The 13,810-nt window shown below is 48.7% G+C and overlaps 2 protein-coding genes across 3 annotated transcripts in view; one reads left to right on the top strand and one right to left on the bottom strand.

Annotated features, from left to right (window-relative positions):
- LOC135805575 (lipoxygenase homology domain-containing protein 1-like) overlaps window positions 1-6,545 on the bottom strand; it is a 28,137-nt gene extending 21,592 nt beyond the window's left edge. The window contains exons 1-5 of one of the 2 annotated variants that reach the window (XM_065319631.1): window positions 6,227-6,545; window positions 5,893-6,043; window positions 1,748-1,999; window positions 1,292-1,415; window positions 80-296 (exon numbers count right to left, since the gene is read on the bottom strand). In XM_065319631.1, coding sequence (XP_065175703.1) covers window positions 80-296; window positions 1,292-1,415; window positions 1,748-1,907 — 501 coding nt within the window. In that variant the 5' untranslated portion in view covers window positions 1,908-1,999; window positions 5,893-6,043; window positions 6,227-6,545. Of the gene's footprint in view, window positions 1-79; window positions 297-1,291; window positions 1,416-1,747; window positions 2,000-5,892 lie in introns of both variants that reach the window. The other variant, XM_065319633.1, reaches the window with a different exon arrangement.
- A 474-nt stretch (window positions 6,546-7,019) lies between these two features.
- Window positions 7,020-9,363, top strand: LOC135805574 (splicing factor Cactin-like). The gene has a single exon (XM_065319630.1). The coding sequence runs from the start codon at window positions 7,169-7,171 to the stop codon at window positions 8,867-8,869; it is 1,701 nt and encodes a 566-aa protein (XP_065175702.1). The 5' UTR covers window positions 7,020-7,168; the 3' UTR covers window positions 8,870-9,363.
- The last annotated feature ends 4,447 nt before the right edge of the window (window positions 9,364-13,810 follow it).

Raw genomic sequence — 13,810 nt, 5'->3', positions numbered from 1 at the left:
GGTCATCATAGACATTAAAGAAAGATGAGCATATATCACATGGATAGGAATCAGCATAACGTCATGACTTCACCCATACCCGTGCCGTTGTGCTCGCTGCCTTCTTATCGCCGGTGTGGATTTCGATCCGATAGACGGTCTTGGGGCGCGACACCATCGTCCTGCCGAGCAGCGCCGCCGTCGTGGGCGTGACCGTGGACTTAGCGTGCTGCTTGCTGGAGGAGAGATGTGAGCATGGTGCCGTGAGCGGGCGCTTGTGAGTCGATGCCAGATTGGCTAGGTATGGCGAGGCATGACTGGAAAGATACGGAAACAAGACAACACATGAGCATAGTACACGTTTGATCAAGCCTGCACTCGTATCACGGTGGATTGATCAGATTATAAGTATGTTACAAGTAGAGCACTCTGATTTTGATGCTTTGAGGCTGTGTGAATATGCTTTGTTGCTCACTAGGCTTAGTTCCGATCGGTTCATCCAGTCACTCTGAGCTCGGCTGATGAAGCGTACCGACTCGTCGAAGCAGCAAAGCAGCTAGCTGTACGGAGCGGAGATTGACTAACGCATATGACTAACGCACAAGTACAGTCAACTTGGCTTATAACGACACTCGGCGGCGGGGCATCAGAAAAGTGTCCTTATTCACGAAGTGTCGTTATACCCGAAGTCTCATTATATGTGTCACAGTTGGATGGGACCTTGCTCTGGGCATGAAAATTATGTCGTTATTCGCGAATTGTCATTATATCCGCAGTCGTTATCAGCGAAGTTGACTGTACCTGCACAGTTGTGCTTGGTAGAATACAAGCCAAGGGCCAAAGCTGGTTGTTCACTGGACAAGTTCTCATTGCATCACTGTACGCAGTACGTAGATTTATAATGTGCCGCCGCGTGCGTACGTCCAGCAGCATTAACAGCAGCATTAACAGCAAGTCCAGGTTGCCGAGGGTCGTTCAAGTCCAGGGCGCCAAAATGATACCGCAGTGTCTTGTAACACTAGTATAGCCTGTCTCGCATAGAAGCCTGTTTCGAATACAAACCTGGTTTACAAGATACACTGTGCGGCTGAGCAGTGCATACGACTTGTTTTAGTGTTGACATACATACGAGAAGAGATGCCTCATGTGAATAGAAGCCTAGCCCTGACATCGGCTTCCACAGGAAAAAGCCCGGCTTCAATAGGCGATAGTACGGCATACACTTCGGGTTGGATGTCACTTAGCACAACAACACAATCATGGATATGTACATAGTTGAATCAAGTGAAAGCCTGAAGAAGAAGTCACATACATTTTTGCAGCTCCTCCTTTGTCCGAAAACTTGCGATTGAAGTAGGAGTTGAGATGTGGGTCAGCAAACGAACTGTACGGTTGTACGATGGGCGTTCTGTTGTTGCTCGTTGTCTTGTTCGGGGCTACCGGAAAACAGAACAGAGGACCACGGAGCAATCTACGAAGCAATCTCTTATCTTCCCGTAAGCTACTAAATAGACACAGAACTGCGCAAGTGTCACATGTATAATTCAGTGTACATCCATCAACATCGCCAATCACATTCTCTGATATTTTCTATAATAAAACACGCCCAGTAGCAATGGGAATGTGATTGCCTTGGTTCGACTTCCATTAATGCTTATGATAACAACACAACATGAGACCATAGCATGTGTCGCTGTTCTTCAACACTCGTGTGATGCTAACGTGAATCCAGCTAATCAACCATGAAGTTAACTTAGTCCACATGTACCTGCACTGGATGGAGCAGCGACAGTCCGTGCGGCGTATGGTGTGGCAAGCTTGCTAGCTGTCGATGTGTGGTTCAGCTTGACATGGAACTTGCGCTGCTGATGCTTCGGTGCCGTGTACGTGGATGATTTCCACGTCGGCTGACTACCGTGGCTTGCCATGTTGTTGTTGTTGTTATTGTTGTCGTCACTGCAGCGGTGTTTTTAGGTAGCAGTCACCAGTCAATGTCTCACTCGCATGGGCAATGCCATAGCTGAATCAATCGCAATAGTGAAAACAAAAAGAATATAATTATGTACATGTAGTTTGAGCAAACATACTCGTGTGTGTGTGTGTGTGTGTGTGTGTGTGTGTGTGTGTGTGTGTGGTGTGTGTGTGTGTGTGTGTGTGTGTGTGTGTGTGTGTGTGTGTGTGTGTGTGTGTGTGTGTGCAGTCGACGGTGGCTACAGACTTTGAATATGCCGATGATGCTGTGCTACTTGCGTGTTCTCATCGTGCTGCTGAGGACTGTCTAGTTGTTTTCTATGACGTAGCGGCTTCGTTTGGCCTGTCCGTAAGCATTCCCAAAACGAAGTTTTTCGTTGCGGGTCATTTTGCTTCTGAGGCGGATTGTGCCCCCATCCTGGTTGCTGGCGACCAAGTCGAATGTGTACCGTCTTTTGTATATCTTGGTAGCGTCATCACACCTGACACCAGATCCTGTCACGACGTCGCTCGTCGCATTGCTAACGGCGCTAAGGCATTTGGTGCATTGTTGGAGGTGTTCTGTGATCCCACATTGTCTCTGTCTACCAAGAAACATTTGTATTCTGCCTGTGTAGTGTCCATACTGCTGTAGGGTGCTGAATGTTGGACCCCACTCCAAGCCGACCTCAGGTGTATCGACACTTTCCACCATCGATGCTTGCGGGCTATCATTGGTGTGTCCAGAACCGCTCAGTGGAACGAACACATCACCTCACAGCAGCTGCGGGATCGCTGGGGAGATCCCATTGCGCTATCTGAGAAGATCCGGCATCGGCGCCTCGAATGGCTTGGTCATGTTGTACGCCTTGAACCTGAGCGTGCGCCGCGACAGCTCTTGTTTGGGTCCCTGGAAACGACCCGGCCTGCCCATGGTCCTCGTCGGCGCTGGAAGGACGTGTTCCGTGTTGACCTCCAACATCTTCCAAACTGGTTTGACGTGGCCTTGGAGAGGTCTGAATGGCGCCAGTTTGTGCACACACCACCTCCACCGAACCCAGCACCTGCTCGCGTGGAATGCACCGTATGCCGCAGAACATTTGCAAAGCCGCACTACATGGCTCGTCACAAGTGTACCGCTGAGAAGAGGATGCCTATCCATCTCCAGCGTGGTGCACTCCAATGCGATATCTGCAGCAGATGGTTTGCCAGCGCTGGAGGCCGTGCTGTCCACAAGTGCACCCGCAGTACGATCGGCACCCAAGCTTGCCCGCCCTCGTCTAGTCGAGAGTCGATTCTCCTGGACAGTGGCAAACTCCAATGCTCAATGTGCCAACGCCAGTTTTCGCCATCCGGTTTCAAGCGGCACAAATGCAGCCGTGGCAGTCGCCCTACTTGTAAACAGAGGGAAACTTTCGAATATGAGTGCCGTCTCTGCAAAAAACGTTTTCGGCTTCCACGAGATCTCAACCGGCATGTGGCTCGCCAGCATTGACTCTCTTACCCTGACTCTGGCTCCCTGTTACAAGGGAGTGACGTGGCCCTATGGGGCAGTCATGCTATAGTAGTAGTAGTAGTAGTGTGTGTGTGTGTGTGTGTGTGTGTGTGGTGTGTGTGTGTGTGTGTGTGTGTGTGTGTGTGTGTGTGTGTGTGTGTGTGTGTGTGTGTGTGTGTGTGTGGTGTATGTGTGTGTGTGTGTGTGTGTGTGTGTGTGTGTGTGTGTGTGTGTGTGTGTGTGTGTGTGTGTGTGTGTGTGTGTGTGGTGTATGTGTGTGTGTGTGTGTGTGTGTGTGTATGTGTGTGTGTCTACAAATGGATCAATGAAATGGCTAGGAAATCTCGCTAGGACGTTGATGCGACACAGCGCATCAACCCAACTCTCCATGTCTGTCGGCCCCTCACACGAGGGGACGTGTAACCGGAAACAGCAATGTTCAGGACAGGACAGGACAGGTGTGTACATGTATGTGTGTGTATGTGTGTGTGTGTGTATGTGTACGTGTATCTGTGTGTGTGTGTTCCGTCGTCCTGGTGACCTCAAGCGGCATGCGCCATACTGCAGATTTCGGATTTAGAGCCTCAGCGTGAGGAAGCCATCGCTATCATTGCTACGGCAATGGGCGTTCAAGGTGTGTGTGTGTGTGTGTATCTGCGTGTATATGTGTGTGTATATGTGCGTGTGTGTGTGTGTGGTGTGTGTGTGTGTGAGTGCGCGTGTATGTGTGTGTGTGTATGTGTGTGGTGTGTGTGTGTGTGTGCGTGTGTGTGTGTGTGTGTGTGTGTGTGTGTGTGTGGTGTGCGTGTGTGTGTATCTGTGTGTAGGTGTGTGTGTGTGTGTGTGTGTGTGTGTGTGTGTGTGTGTGTGTGTGTGTGTGTGTGTGTGTGTGTGTGTGTGTGTGTGTGTGTGTGTGTGTGTGTGCGTGTGCACGTGTATCTGTGTGGTGTGTGTGTGTGTGTGTGTGTGTGTGTGTGTGTGTGTGTATCTGTGTGGTGTGTGTGTGTGTGTGTGTGCGATTCAATAAAGCAAATACATGTACTGTACATTGTAGAAGAGAGTCATTGCCACTTAGCAGACCTACTGACGTGACGTCCACTACATGGCTCTCGTGGCTCATGGCTATCACCGTGGGAAGCATTGTCAGTGCGTGCCATCTGATACTGGATGGTCCCATTGAAACATCTGATACTGGATGGTCCCATTGAAACATCTGATACTGGATGGTCCCATTGAAACATCTGATACTGGATGGTCCCATTGAAACGTCACTACATCTACATCTACATGTACATGATTGTACGTATAGAATCAAGCATGGAAGGAAGGGCTTGGTGGAAAATTCATGCCCGCGTGTGTACGCTCGAGGGCTTGCCCGAGAGCGTACACACAAGGGCATGGAGTGCCCGAGTGCGTATGCCCGAGGGCTTGCCCGAGGGCTACGCACGAGGGTACGCATTTTCCATCAAGACCTTCCTACCATGCTTGATTGTGTTTCAAACATACCGCATACATCAACAAGCAAACACCAATCACCGATCAGCACGTCCTGATAACGTCCGGAGCTGAAAATGGGCACGGGGGCATGAAGGTATAAAAGCGAGACTCCTCTAGGGGTGGTGGTCGGGGACGTGGAGGATTCAGCTTGTTAATTTCAGCTCCGTACGCTCGAGGGCTTGCCCGAGAGCGTACGGAGCTGAAACTTCACCTTGCTCGAGATGAAACTAACGGTTACTTCAGAACGAAACTTCACCTTGCTCGAGATGAAGCGAACAGTTACTTCACAACGAAACTTCACCTTGCTTCAGCTGAAACGGAGCTGGAACTTCAGCTTGTGAGTTGCAGCTCCCAAGCCCTTGAGCGTACGGAGCTTTAGAACGAAACTTCAGCTTGTGACTGTGAGTTTGCCCGAGAGCATACGGAGCTGATACTTCGTGAGCTGAAACTTCAGAACGAAACTTCAGCCGTGCGCTCGAGGGCTTGCCCGAGAGCGCACGGAGCTGGAACAGCTGGAATCCGAACATGGAAAACTGACCCCGGTGATTGCCACTTTACTTACTTTGGCTTGCTAAGTTCAGAACAGATAGATAGGTGCATGCTCTTTTATTTCGCTTACCAGAGCAAGTAACGTCAGTTCACAGTCGAATGTACACATGGTACATGCGAACTGAGCTAACAGTGACAACGAAAAACTGCCAGTGCCACAGACCCTTGCCGAGCTACGCTGATAGATGGCACCATAGCCTGGCATTTGCATAGCAATTAGCATGCATGCAGGGCATTGGATGTCACCGTACTCCGTAGCATGCTAGCACAGTAGCAGGGCATTGCCATGCCGTAGTCCAGGCAATACACACAATTTCTGCCCTGGTACAAGTCGATGCTGATTGGCCGTCGGATGGCAACAAGCACGTGATATGTTTGAAAGACTAGTCAGTCATGCAATCGTATTCTGATACTATTCTTACATGACAGCGAGAAGTTGGACGAGTCTGCTGGCGATTGCGATTCCTTTGCGAGCTCCCCTGGCTGTGATTGATGGGCCGCTGGTGGATGTACGTGTACTGATAGCAGCACATTTACTACCGGTATACGTTCAGCAGCTCCAGTTGCACTATTCTATAGGAGAATCATGAACACATACATGTACATGTGGCCGCGGTGATGTACTCTCAGTCTTCATGGTCTTGGCAGAACGGTATTGCTAGCGACACTGCACATGTACCGTACCCGCTACATGTAGTCCTTACCCACACTGACACCTTGTATCGCTTACCCACACTGACACCTTGTATCGCTTACCCAGTGGCAGTCTCGGCCTGGCGAGGATCTCGACTTGGAAGTAACTTAGTTGCGATTTATGTCGTTTGAGCATTCCCAAATCTCGACTAGGTACAATGCAGGCGCGTTGACGGGGTTCACATACGCGAGCACCAGTAATGACCAATGCAGGACCTTGGACGAAACAGCTACTGCTTTTGTCCCCGTGGCAGTCTGATGACTGTGAAAAGAACAGCCGATCTCTCGGCTTCAGTATAGTACTCAGTGATCTTACCTTTTCGAGGCTCTACTTTTTTTACTGAGGAGTCACCATGGTCACAGTGGCTGAATAGTTTTCAGCGAGGATCTGGGACTTCTTGCCTTTGCCTTTTTTTTTTGCTTTGGTGCCAGAGCTGGTCACTGGCGCCAGTAGCGGCAGAGTAGAGTTTGTATGACTCCCTGTAGCTACTACTACTACTACTACTAGTACTAGTACTACTACCATGACTACTACTACTAGTATTACTACTAGTACTAGTACTACTACTACTACTAGTACTAGCTGCAGTATACTAGTAGCTGTGTACATTTTGTAGTGGTGGTGGCCCGGCCGTGCCGGCCGCTGAGTGTGATTATTTTTGGCAGTTTACTACAGTTTGTATCCCGATCTAAAAAAACCCTGCTTCAACATGTACAGTGTACTTGTCTTTGTTTGTATCAAGAGTACATGAAGGATTCTAGTTGTCATGCCAGCTGGCAGTCAAAGCAACGCAGCATGACGTCATCGTTGCGTTCGCACCTGAAAAACTCAAAAAATGAAACGTTCGAAAGACGAAACCCATTTTCACACAAATGTTTGAAAGCTTCCTTCTCTTGCATGCTCTCTGGTTTATTGTGACATTGTCACCGTGATTGTTGTCTTTGCAACGGTTTACGTGGGTAGATTGTTTGCTTTGCCGTTGGGAGCCTCATCTCCCTGGCAGAATGGACGAAACAGCAAGCGAGAAAAGAGAGCGCAGGCTCAGGAAAAAAGAGGAAAAGGAGAGAAAGAAGCGAGAGAAAATAGGTTGGGATAAGGAGCTCATGGGCTACACAAATCAAGACAATCCGTTTGGAGACGGCAATTTGCTGGATCCTTTCGTGTGGCATAAGAAACGTGAGCAAGATGGATACGGACATTTGGATGCTGAGCTGCAGTCTGAGAAAGATAAACATAGGATTCTGGAGAACAGACGTGAGCTGGAGAAGGTCAAGCAGCGACGCCAAGAGAGAGAACTGGAGCAGGCCGCGAGAGAGGAAGAGATGCAAATGATGCAGCGTGAGAGAGAGGCGGAAATGTTCAAGGAATGGGAGGCACAGGAGGACACGTTTCACTTGGAGCAGGCCAAGCTTCGCTCTAAGATCAGGATGAGAGACGGCCGCTCGAAGCCCATTGATTTGCTGGCCAAGTATGCTGACAGCATGTGGGAGATGTCTGAAGAAGCTCTGGATGAAGTGGATGTGAATGAACCCTACACTGTCCTGAATGGCCTGGCTGAGCAGGATTTGGAAGATCTGCTGGAGGACATCAAAGTCTATGTGGAGCTGGAGGAGGGCAAGAACCTAGACTTCTGGAAAGATATCACAACCATAGTGGAGGAGGAAATTCGCAAACTTCATGATGCCGCGAAGGAGGAGAATCAGCGACAGGTTGTCAATCGTTCGGTCAAGGGTGATGTGTCTGCTGTATTCCAGGGCAAGAGCTATAAACAACTGAATCTGCTGAAGCAACAGATTGCACGCAAGATTGGTGCCAAGGAAGGTGACATCAGCTACTGGGAGCACTTGCACAATCAGCTGAATGCCGTAATGGCCAAGGCACGCTTGCGTGAAAACCATCAGAAAGTGCTGCAGATGCGTCTGGAGCAGCTGCGCTCGCGTCAGTTGGAGGAGCTGTATGTTGCCCCTAGTGACATGGGCGCCGGTGAAGGAGAGGATGATGATGGTGAAAAGAAAGATGGCAGCACTGCGGCTGGTCGTCGACCTGCCACCGGAGATCAAGCTGCTGATGATGACGAAGGTCTGGACTATGACGCGGTAATGTACAGTCCTAAATTCGTGCCCGCGTCTGAAGCTGAAGCTAGCTTGAGCATTGTTGATGAGATGGCAGACCAGCAGATGATTGCTGAAGCGCGCCATGAGGTGGCTGCCAATGCCAACAGCAGCAAGCAAGAAGAAGAGCACATGCGCCACACCGCCAGCAGGGACATGGAGCCAGGTGAAGCAACGTTCAACGTGCAGGTGCCTGTGGAGAATACCAGCTTCCTATGGCAGAGCAAGTATAGGCCGAGAAAGCCGCGCTTCTTCAACCGTGTTCATTGTGGATTTGAGTGGAACAAGTACAATCAGACCCATTACGGACACGACAATCCGCCGCCCAAGGTTGTGCACGGATACAAGTTCAATATATTTTATCCGGATCTGATCGACAAGCGGAAGGCACCAGAGTACAAGGTTTTGCAGTCAGAGGAAGGCAAGGACTTCTGCGTCATTCGCTTCCATGCTGGACCTCCGTATGAGGACATAGCGTTCAAGATTGTCAACCGTGAGTGGGAATTCTCGCGGAAGCATGGCTTCCGCTGCCAGTTCCGCAACGGTGTCTTTCAGCTTCATTTTAGATACCGCCGTCAGTTCTATCGTCGTTGAGTTGCCGATGAAACCAGCTGCTCTTTCTGCACCTAGCATGTACTTGCAGCTGCTCTTTCTGCACCTAGCATGTACTTGTAGCTGCAGCATAAAATCCAACTGCAATAGCTATGCATAAAATGACGCTTTTCTCGTCCTCCTTTCCCCTGTCCCCACTTCACTTCTTCTTCTTCTCCATCCCCGTTTCAGTCAATCTCAGCAGCTCCGTGCGAATGCTGTGTGCATGTGTGCATGTAGATAGTCACCAACGAATGAAATAACTATTGAGAGCACCTTTTCCCAGGTTATCATGCCCATTCCGATCCTGTATATCTCCCTTGCTTTTACCTGCTTACACTCTCTTGTCATTTTCTACCTCACATATCGTCACCGGTCACAAAGTCGTTGGCATGAAACATTTTCCTGGCTTTTTCTCAATGTGTATGATGCAGTGTTGCTGGATGACGGTATGCATACCATGAGAACATGTTAGTACTATACTAGCAGAACATGCAGCTGCAGTTGAGCTCTTTGTACATGTATACGCGCGGTGCGTATGATGTGTGTGTGTGTGGGGGGGGGGGGGGGCATGTGCGTGTGGGTGTGTAATCCCCTCTTGCTGAAGCAGAGGTGTAAGCCCACTGATTCATGTCCTCAGAATTCCGCACGTTTTTGGGTTCGGAGTACAGGTGGAATCCTGGTAATTCGAACCTCCAAATGCCAGGAAAAAGCTTCTAATTATCCGGACATTCTAATTATCCAAACATGAACCCACAACACAATTATGTACAGTAGAGTCACGCGCCCAAGAACGTTGTTTCCAAGGGGTTAGCCTGGGACGTTCTTATTTTTTCAGCAATCTGGCTGCGTTCTTATAACACGTTCTTAGAAACAATGCGTACTGAATCATATGTATCCCACAAGCTCCCAGAAAAACAACACCGCCGTTCTTAACTTTAGGCTGTGGCATTCTTAGTATTTCAGGCTGGACGTTCTTGGGCTCCACGTTCTTCAGCGCGCGACTCTACTGTATGTCAAAATGCTCTCATGGTCATGCAGAGTTGCGCTATGGACCTTAGACTAGCCCTTGGCGGATTATGCCGGCATAATAATATTTGGCATAATCTTGGGATTTCGTCAAAAAATTATGCTCCGGCATAATATACGGATTCAAACGTGTAAGGTCGGCATAATCTTTCGGTTTAGACAAAAAATATGCTTTAATAGGGCATGGCCGTTAGCCCTTTCCCAAAGGTGCTCGCCCCTTTTTTCGCCCTTTTTGGAAAAGCCCGTTTCTTTCGCCCTTTATTGCGTTTTTTTTTGGTGAATATCACCCTTTTGAGCTTTTTTAGCTGAAAAAGTGCTAAAATCTGTTTGCTCATGCATCCGATCACAGTTTCCGAGTGCTCGATGGGCCTTGACACGCCCCTTTTTGGGGGGCAACAAGTAACTAGGTGTTGGCGGATAATGCCGGCATTATATCGAGCATTATACACCACCCGGAGCATTACGAGCGCTCGAGCATTATAAAGCATTACGAGGCCAAAAATGGCACTATACGACGTTCTACATGACTGCATAGTAAATATTATCCATATAAAAATCGCTCTGTGAGCGGTTCTGAAAAACCTTTACTGGTACTGCCCCATCGTAAAAGTAAGAAATTAGAACTGGCCCATTGTCCCCCCAAATGCGAACTGATCCACCTAAATCGCGAATGACGGGACCCGAACGCACCAGTAGCACGAGGTCGGGAGGGCACAGGATCACGGCAATTATCATAGGGTAACACCAGTAGTAGCAGTAGAATTTATTATTTTGATAGGGAAGCCTACCGCTAGTACAGTACATGGCCTATGGTCCGGACCAACGTCCCCATCTGCATCCACAGGTAGGAACCTCGTGCTACTGGTGCGTTCGGGTCCCGTCATTCGCGATTTAGGTGGATCAGTTCGCATTTGGGGGGACAATGGGCCAGTTCTAATTTCTTACTTTCACGATGGGGCAGTACCAGTAAAGGTTTTTCAGAACCGCTCACAGAGCGATTTTTATATGGATAATTTCAGCTCTTTTTCCGTTCCCTCCCCACCCCAACCCCGAAGGTAAACATGATGACCACACGCGCGATGTACTGTATGTAGCCATGCGACTGCAATAACACACTGATACATACCAGCCCTCCCCGCCTCGCTACCCCGCACACAGATACACAAACATGTGTATGCACACGGCACACACGTGGCCACGCACACATACGCACATGCACACGACACAAACAGGAAATTCTTCATGTATAATGCCATGCAAAGCAGTGGCCACCGTACTTGAGGAAGTCAGTTGTGAAACAAAAATAATTCAACTACAGCGTGTAGACAAGCTGACGGCCAAAGCACAACATAGCAAACATGACATTTGCCCAATGATTGCAGTTTGCAGACCATGCCATGGAAGCAGCGAATACAGAATGTAATATCATACAAAGTGACAAGCAAGGACGTGGCCATCATACACCAGAAACTTGCAGAAAGTCACATATCCAACAGATAGAGAAGTGAACAGCAATCTGATACAGCCCACACAGGACAAAGCGGACCTGATACTCGTCCCAGGATCGCAAGTGGCAAACCCTTTTCAATGCATAACATGCAGGTGTACGTTAGACGCATGAACATCTGACCGTGTCGCCAGCATACAATGTCATCACATGTTTACCCCACAAGTTACACACATGCACAGTAGAAGCACAATGAAAGCAATGGAAAAGTACGATGTGGTTGCTGAAGCATCTTCACACTTCAAATTCAGACTTCAATGTGGTCGTCACGGGATGATATACCTGCAAGATACAAGTGATGAAGAAAGAAAGCAGAAGGTCGTGAGGTAGGCTATGAGACACCACAAACGGTTCACCTACATGTCTGTTCAGGGCTAGTGCACTCACACGGAGAATTGTCATAATCGAGCATTTCCCAAACTGAGAAGTGCAATGAAATCCACTTGCATGCACAGGAGCAATTTTGCAATATTATGATGCGCAATTCGACACGATCTGCGATGCTGCGTGCGATGTGCCCTGCTGTCATGATAGTGACAGTCACCGCAGTATGTTTTGTCAACGTCGCCCGTGCACTCTTCTGTCAAGTCCAAAGTGCTCACATACTTGGCAATGTTTTTGCAGTGATTAACTTTTATCCTAGTGTCACGGGTAACTTTAATGAAGTACCCGCAGGCCGTGTCGATCTGCACATCGTCCACTCTCTCATGTACTTGGCCTGCTTTGTCTGTGTATCCATTTCATGTGCGATCCACAAAATCGACTAGACAGTGGGTGCAATACGCGCTCTACCTGAAGACGTTCTTCTGGCGACATCTCGCCATGTACTTGGCCTGGCTTTGTCTGTGTATCCATTTCATGTTCGATCAACAAAATCTCAATGCACTACAGAGACTAGACAGTGGGTGCAATACGCTCTCTATCTGAAGACGTGAACCATTAAGTTTTTTGGAAAAGTTATACGTACACCTGAAACGTAATGAAGTACAGGAATAGAGAGAGTGACTACAATACGCTCTCGACCTGATATAGTGATAACGTGAGTACAAGACACTCTCCACCTGATAACGTGTTAGAAGGTAACATGTCTACAGTCCCACCGTACCCTTCCGACACGACTGTAGACCATTAAATTTTTTTGAGAAGTTATACGTACACCTTAAACGTAATGAAGTACAGGAATAGAGAGAGTGACTACAATACGCTCTCGACCTGATAACGTGAGTACAAGACACTCTGCACCTGATAACGTGTTAGGCTGTGTTTACATGAGAAATTTCAACCCGGGTCGAGTTCAGCCCGGGTTGAAAGTCTGTACGATAGACAAAAGAGGTGAGTGTTTACATGAAGACAGTTGACCCGGATCAAATACTGATATGCCGCCAAAAGTCCACTTCTACAGTCCTGTACAGGGCCGGAGGAAGGAGTTTGGGAGTGGTCCGGCCAACCTTTGAGGGAGGTCCGGGGACCTCCCCCGGGAGAAATATTTAAATTTACGTGAAATAGAGCGAATTTGGGCGTCTCTTAATTAAGGTTCCAGAAAATGCAGAAAATGATAGTAAAAGAACACAAACACAACTTTTATTTAACCATAATTATGATTAAAGCCATACAGTGCCGGTCACGGAGTCCTGAGCTTCTTCGAAGCACATCACACGTCGGCAGTACAGTCGAGTCGTGTACCTCTGGACTTTTTACACCGGTTTTGCACGAATCACATGGACCCAGGGAGTCGTAAAATACCGGTATTTTACGACTCCCTGCATGGACCATCCAGCTGGGAAATTGGTCCGGCCATGGCCGGACCAGCCTGACCGGTTCTGCCGGCCCTGCTGTATGGTCACGTGAATCCGTTCGCGCGAAATTTGCATCTGCAGTGCCGTTCAAACCTGGCGCGAGATACGCACAGAAGTACGTTTGTACGATTTTCTTGACCCGGGTTGATTTCAACCCTCCCCTTGGGGGGAGGGTTGAAATCAACCCGGGGCGCAATTTCAACCCGGGTCAAGCGCAATGCGTCATGTGAACGCGCCATTCATTTTGTGCACATGGCGGGTTGAAATCTGACCCGGGTCGAACTGAACCCGGGTTGAAACGCTTCATGTAAACACAGCCTTTTAGGCCCTCTTCAGACTAGGTACAAAACAGCCTATAAGTCACATTTACATAGAAGTTTCCAGGACAACAACAAGAATCTGGCGGGAAGCCTAAAAAGCTGCCCAATCCTTTCAGGCAGGGTGCCAACCCTTGTACAAGGCAACTTTCCTGCATTTATCGTACTTTCACCAGGCAGTTGTACGAACTTTGTACCCGGGTACGACTGTCCGCTGCTTTCACACATCCCAGGCCCCTTGCGCAATTTCGTAGGGTCAAAGGTTGCCTGTGTATTGCATGTAAAATGTGTAGTC

This window comes from Sycon ciliatum, chromosome 1 (genome assembly GCF_964019385.1).
Source record: "Sycon ciliatum chromosome 1, ocSycCili1.1, whole genome shotgun sequence".
NCBI lineage: Eukaryota > Metazoa > Porifera > Calcarea > Leucosolenida > Sycettidae > Sycon > Sycon ciliatum.
The sequence above is the reverse complement of the archived record's forward strand: the minus strand, read 5'-3'. Positions and strand labels throughout refer to the sequence as shown.

What these genes read in the sequence shown, in the direction of transcription:
- LOC135805574 (XM_065319630.1), top strand. Translation starts at nt 7,169, where the DNA reads ATGGACGAAACAGCAAGCGAGAAAAGAGAGCGCAGGCTCAGGAAAAAA.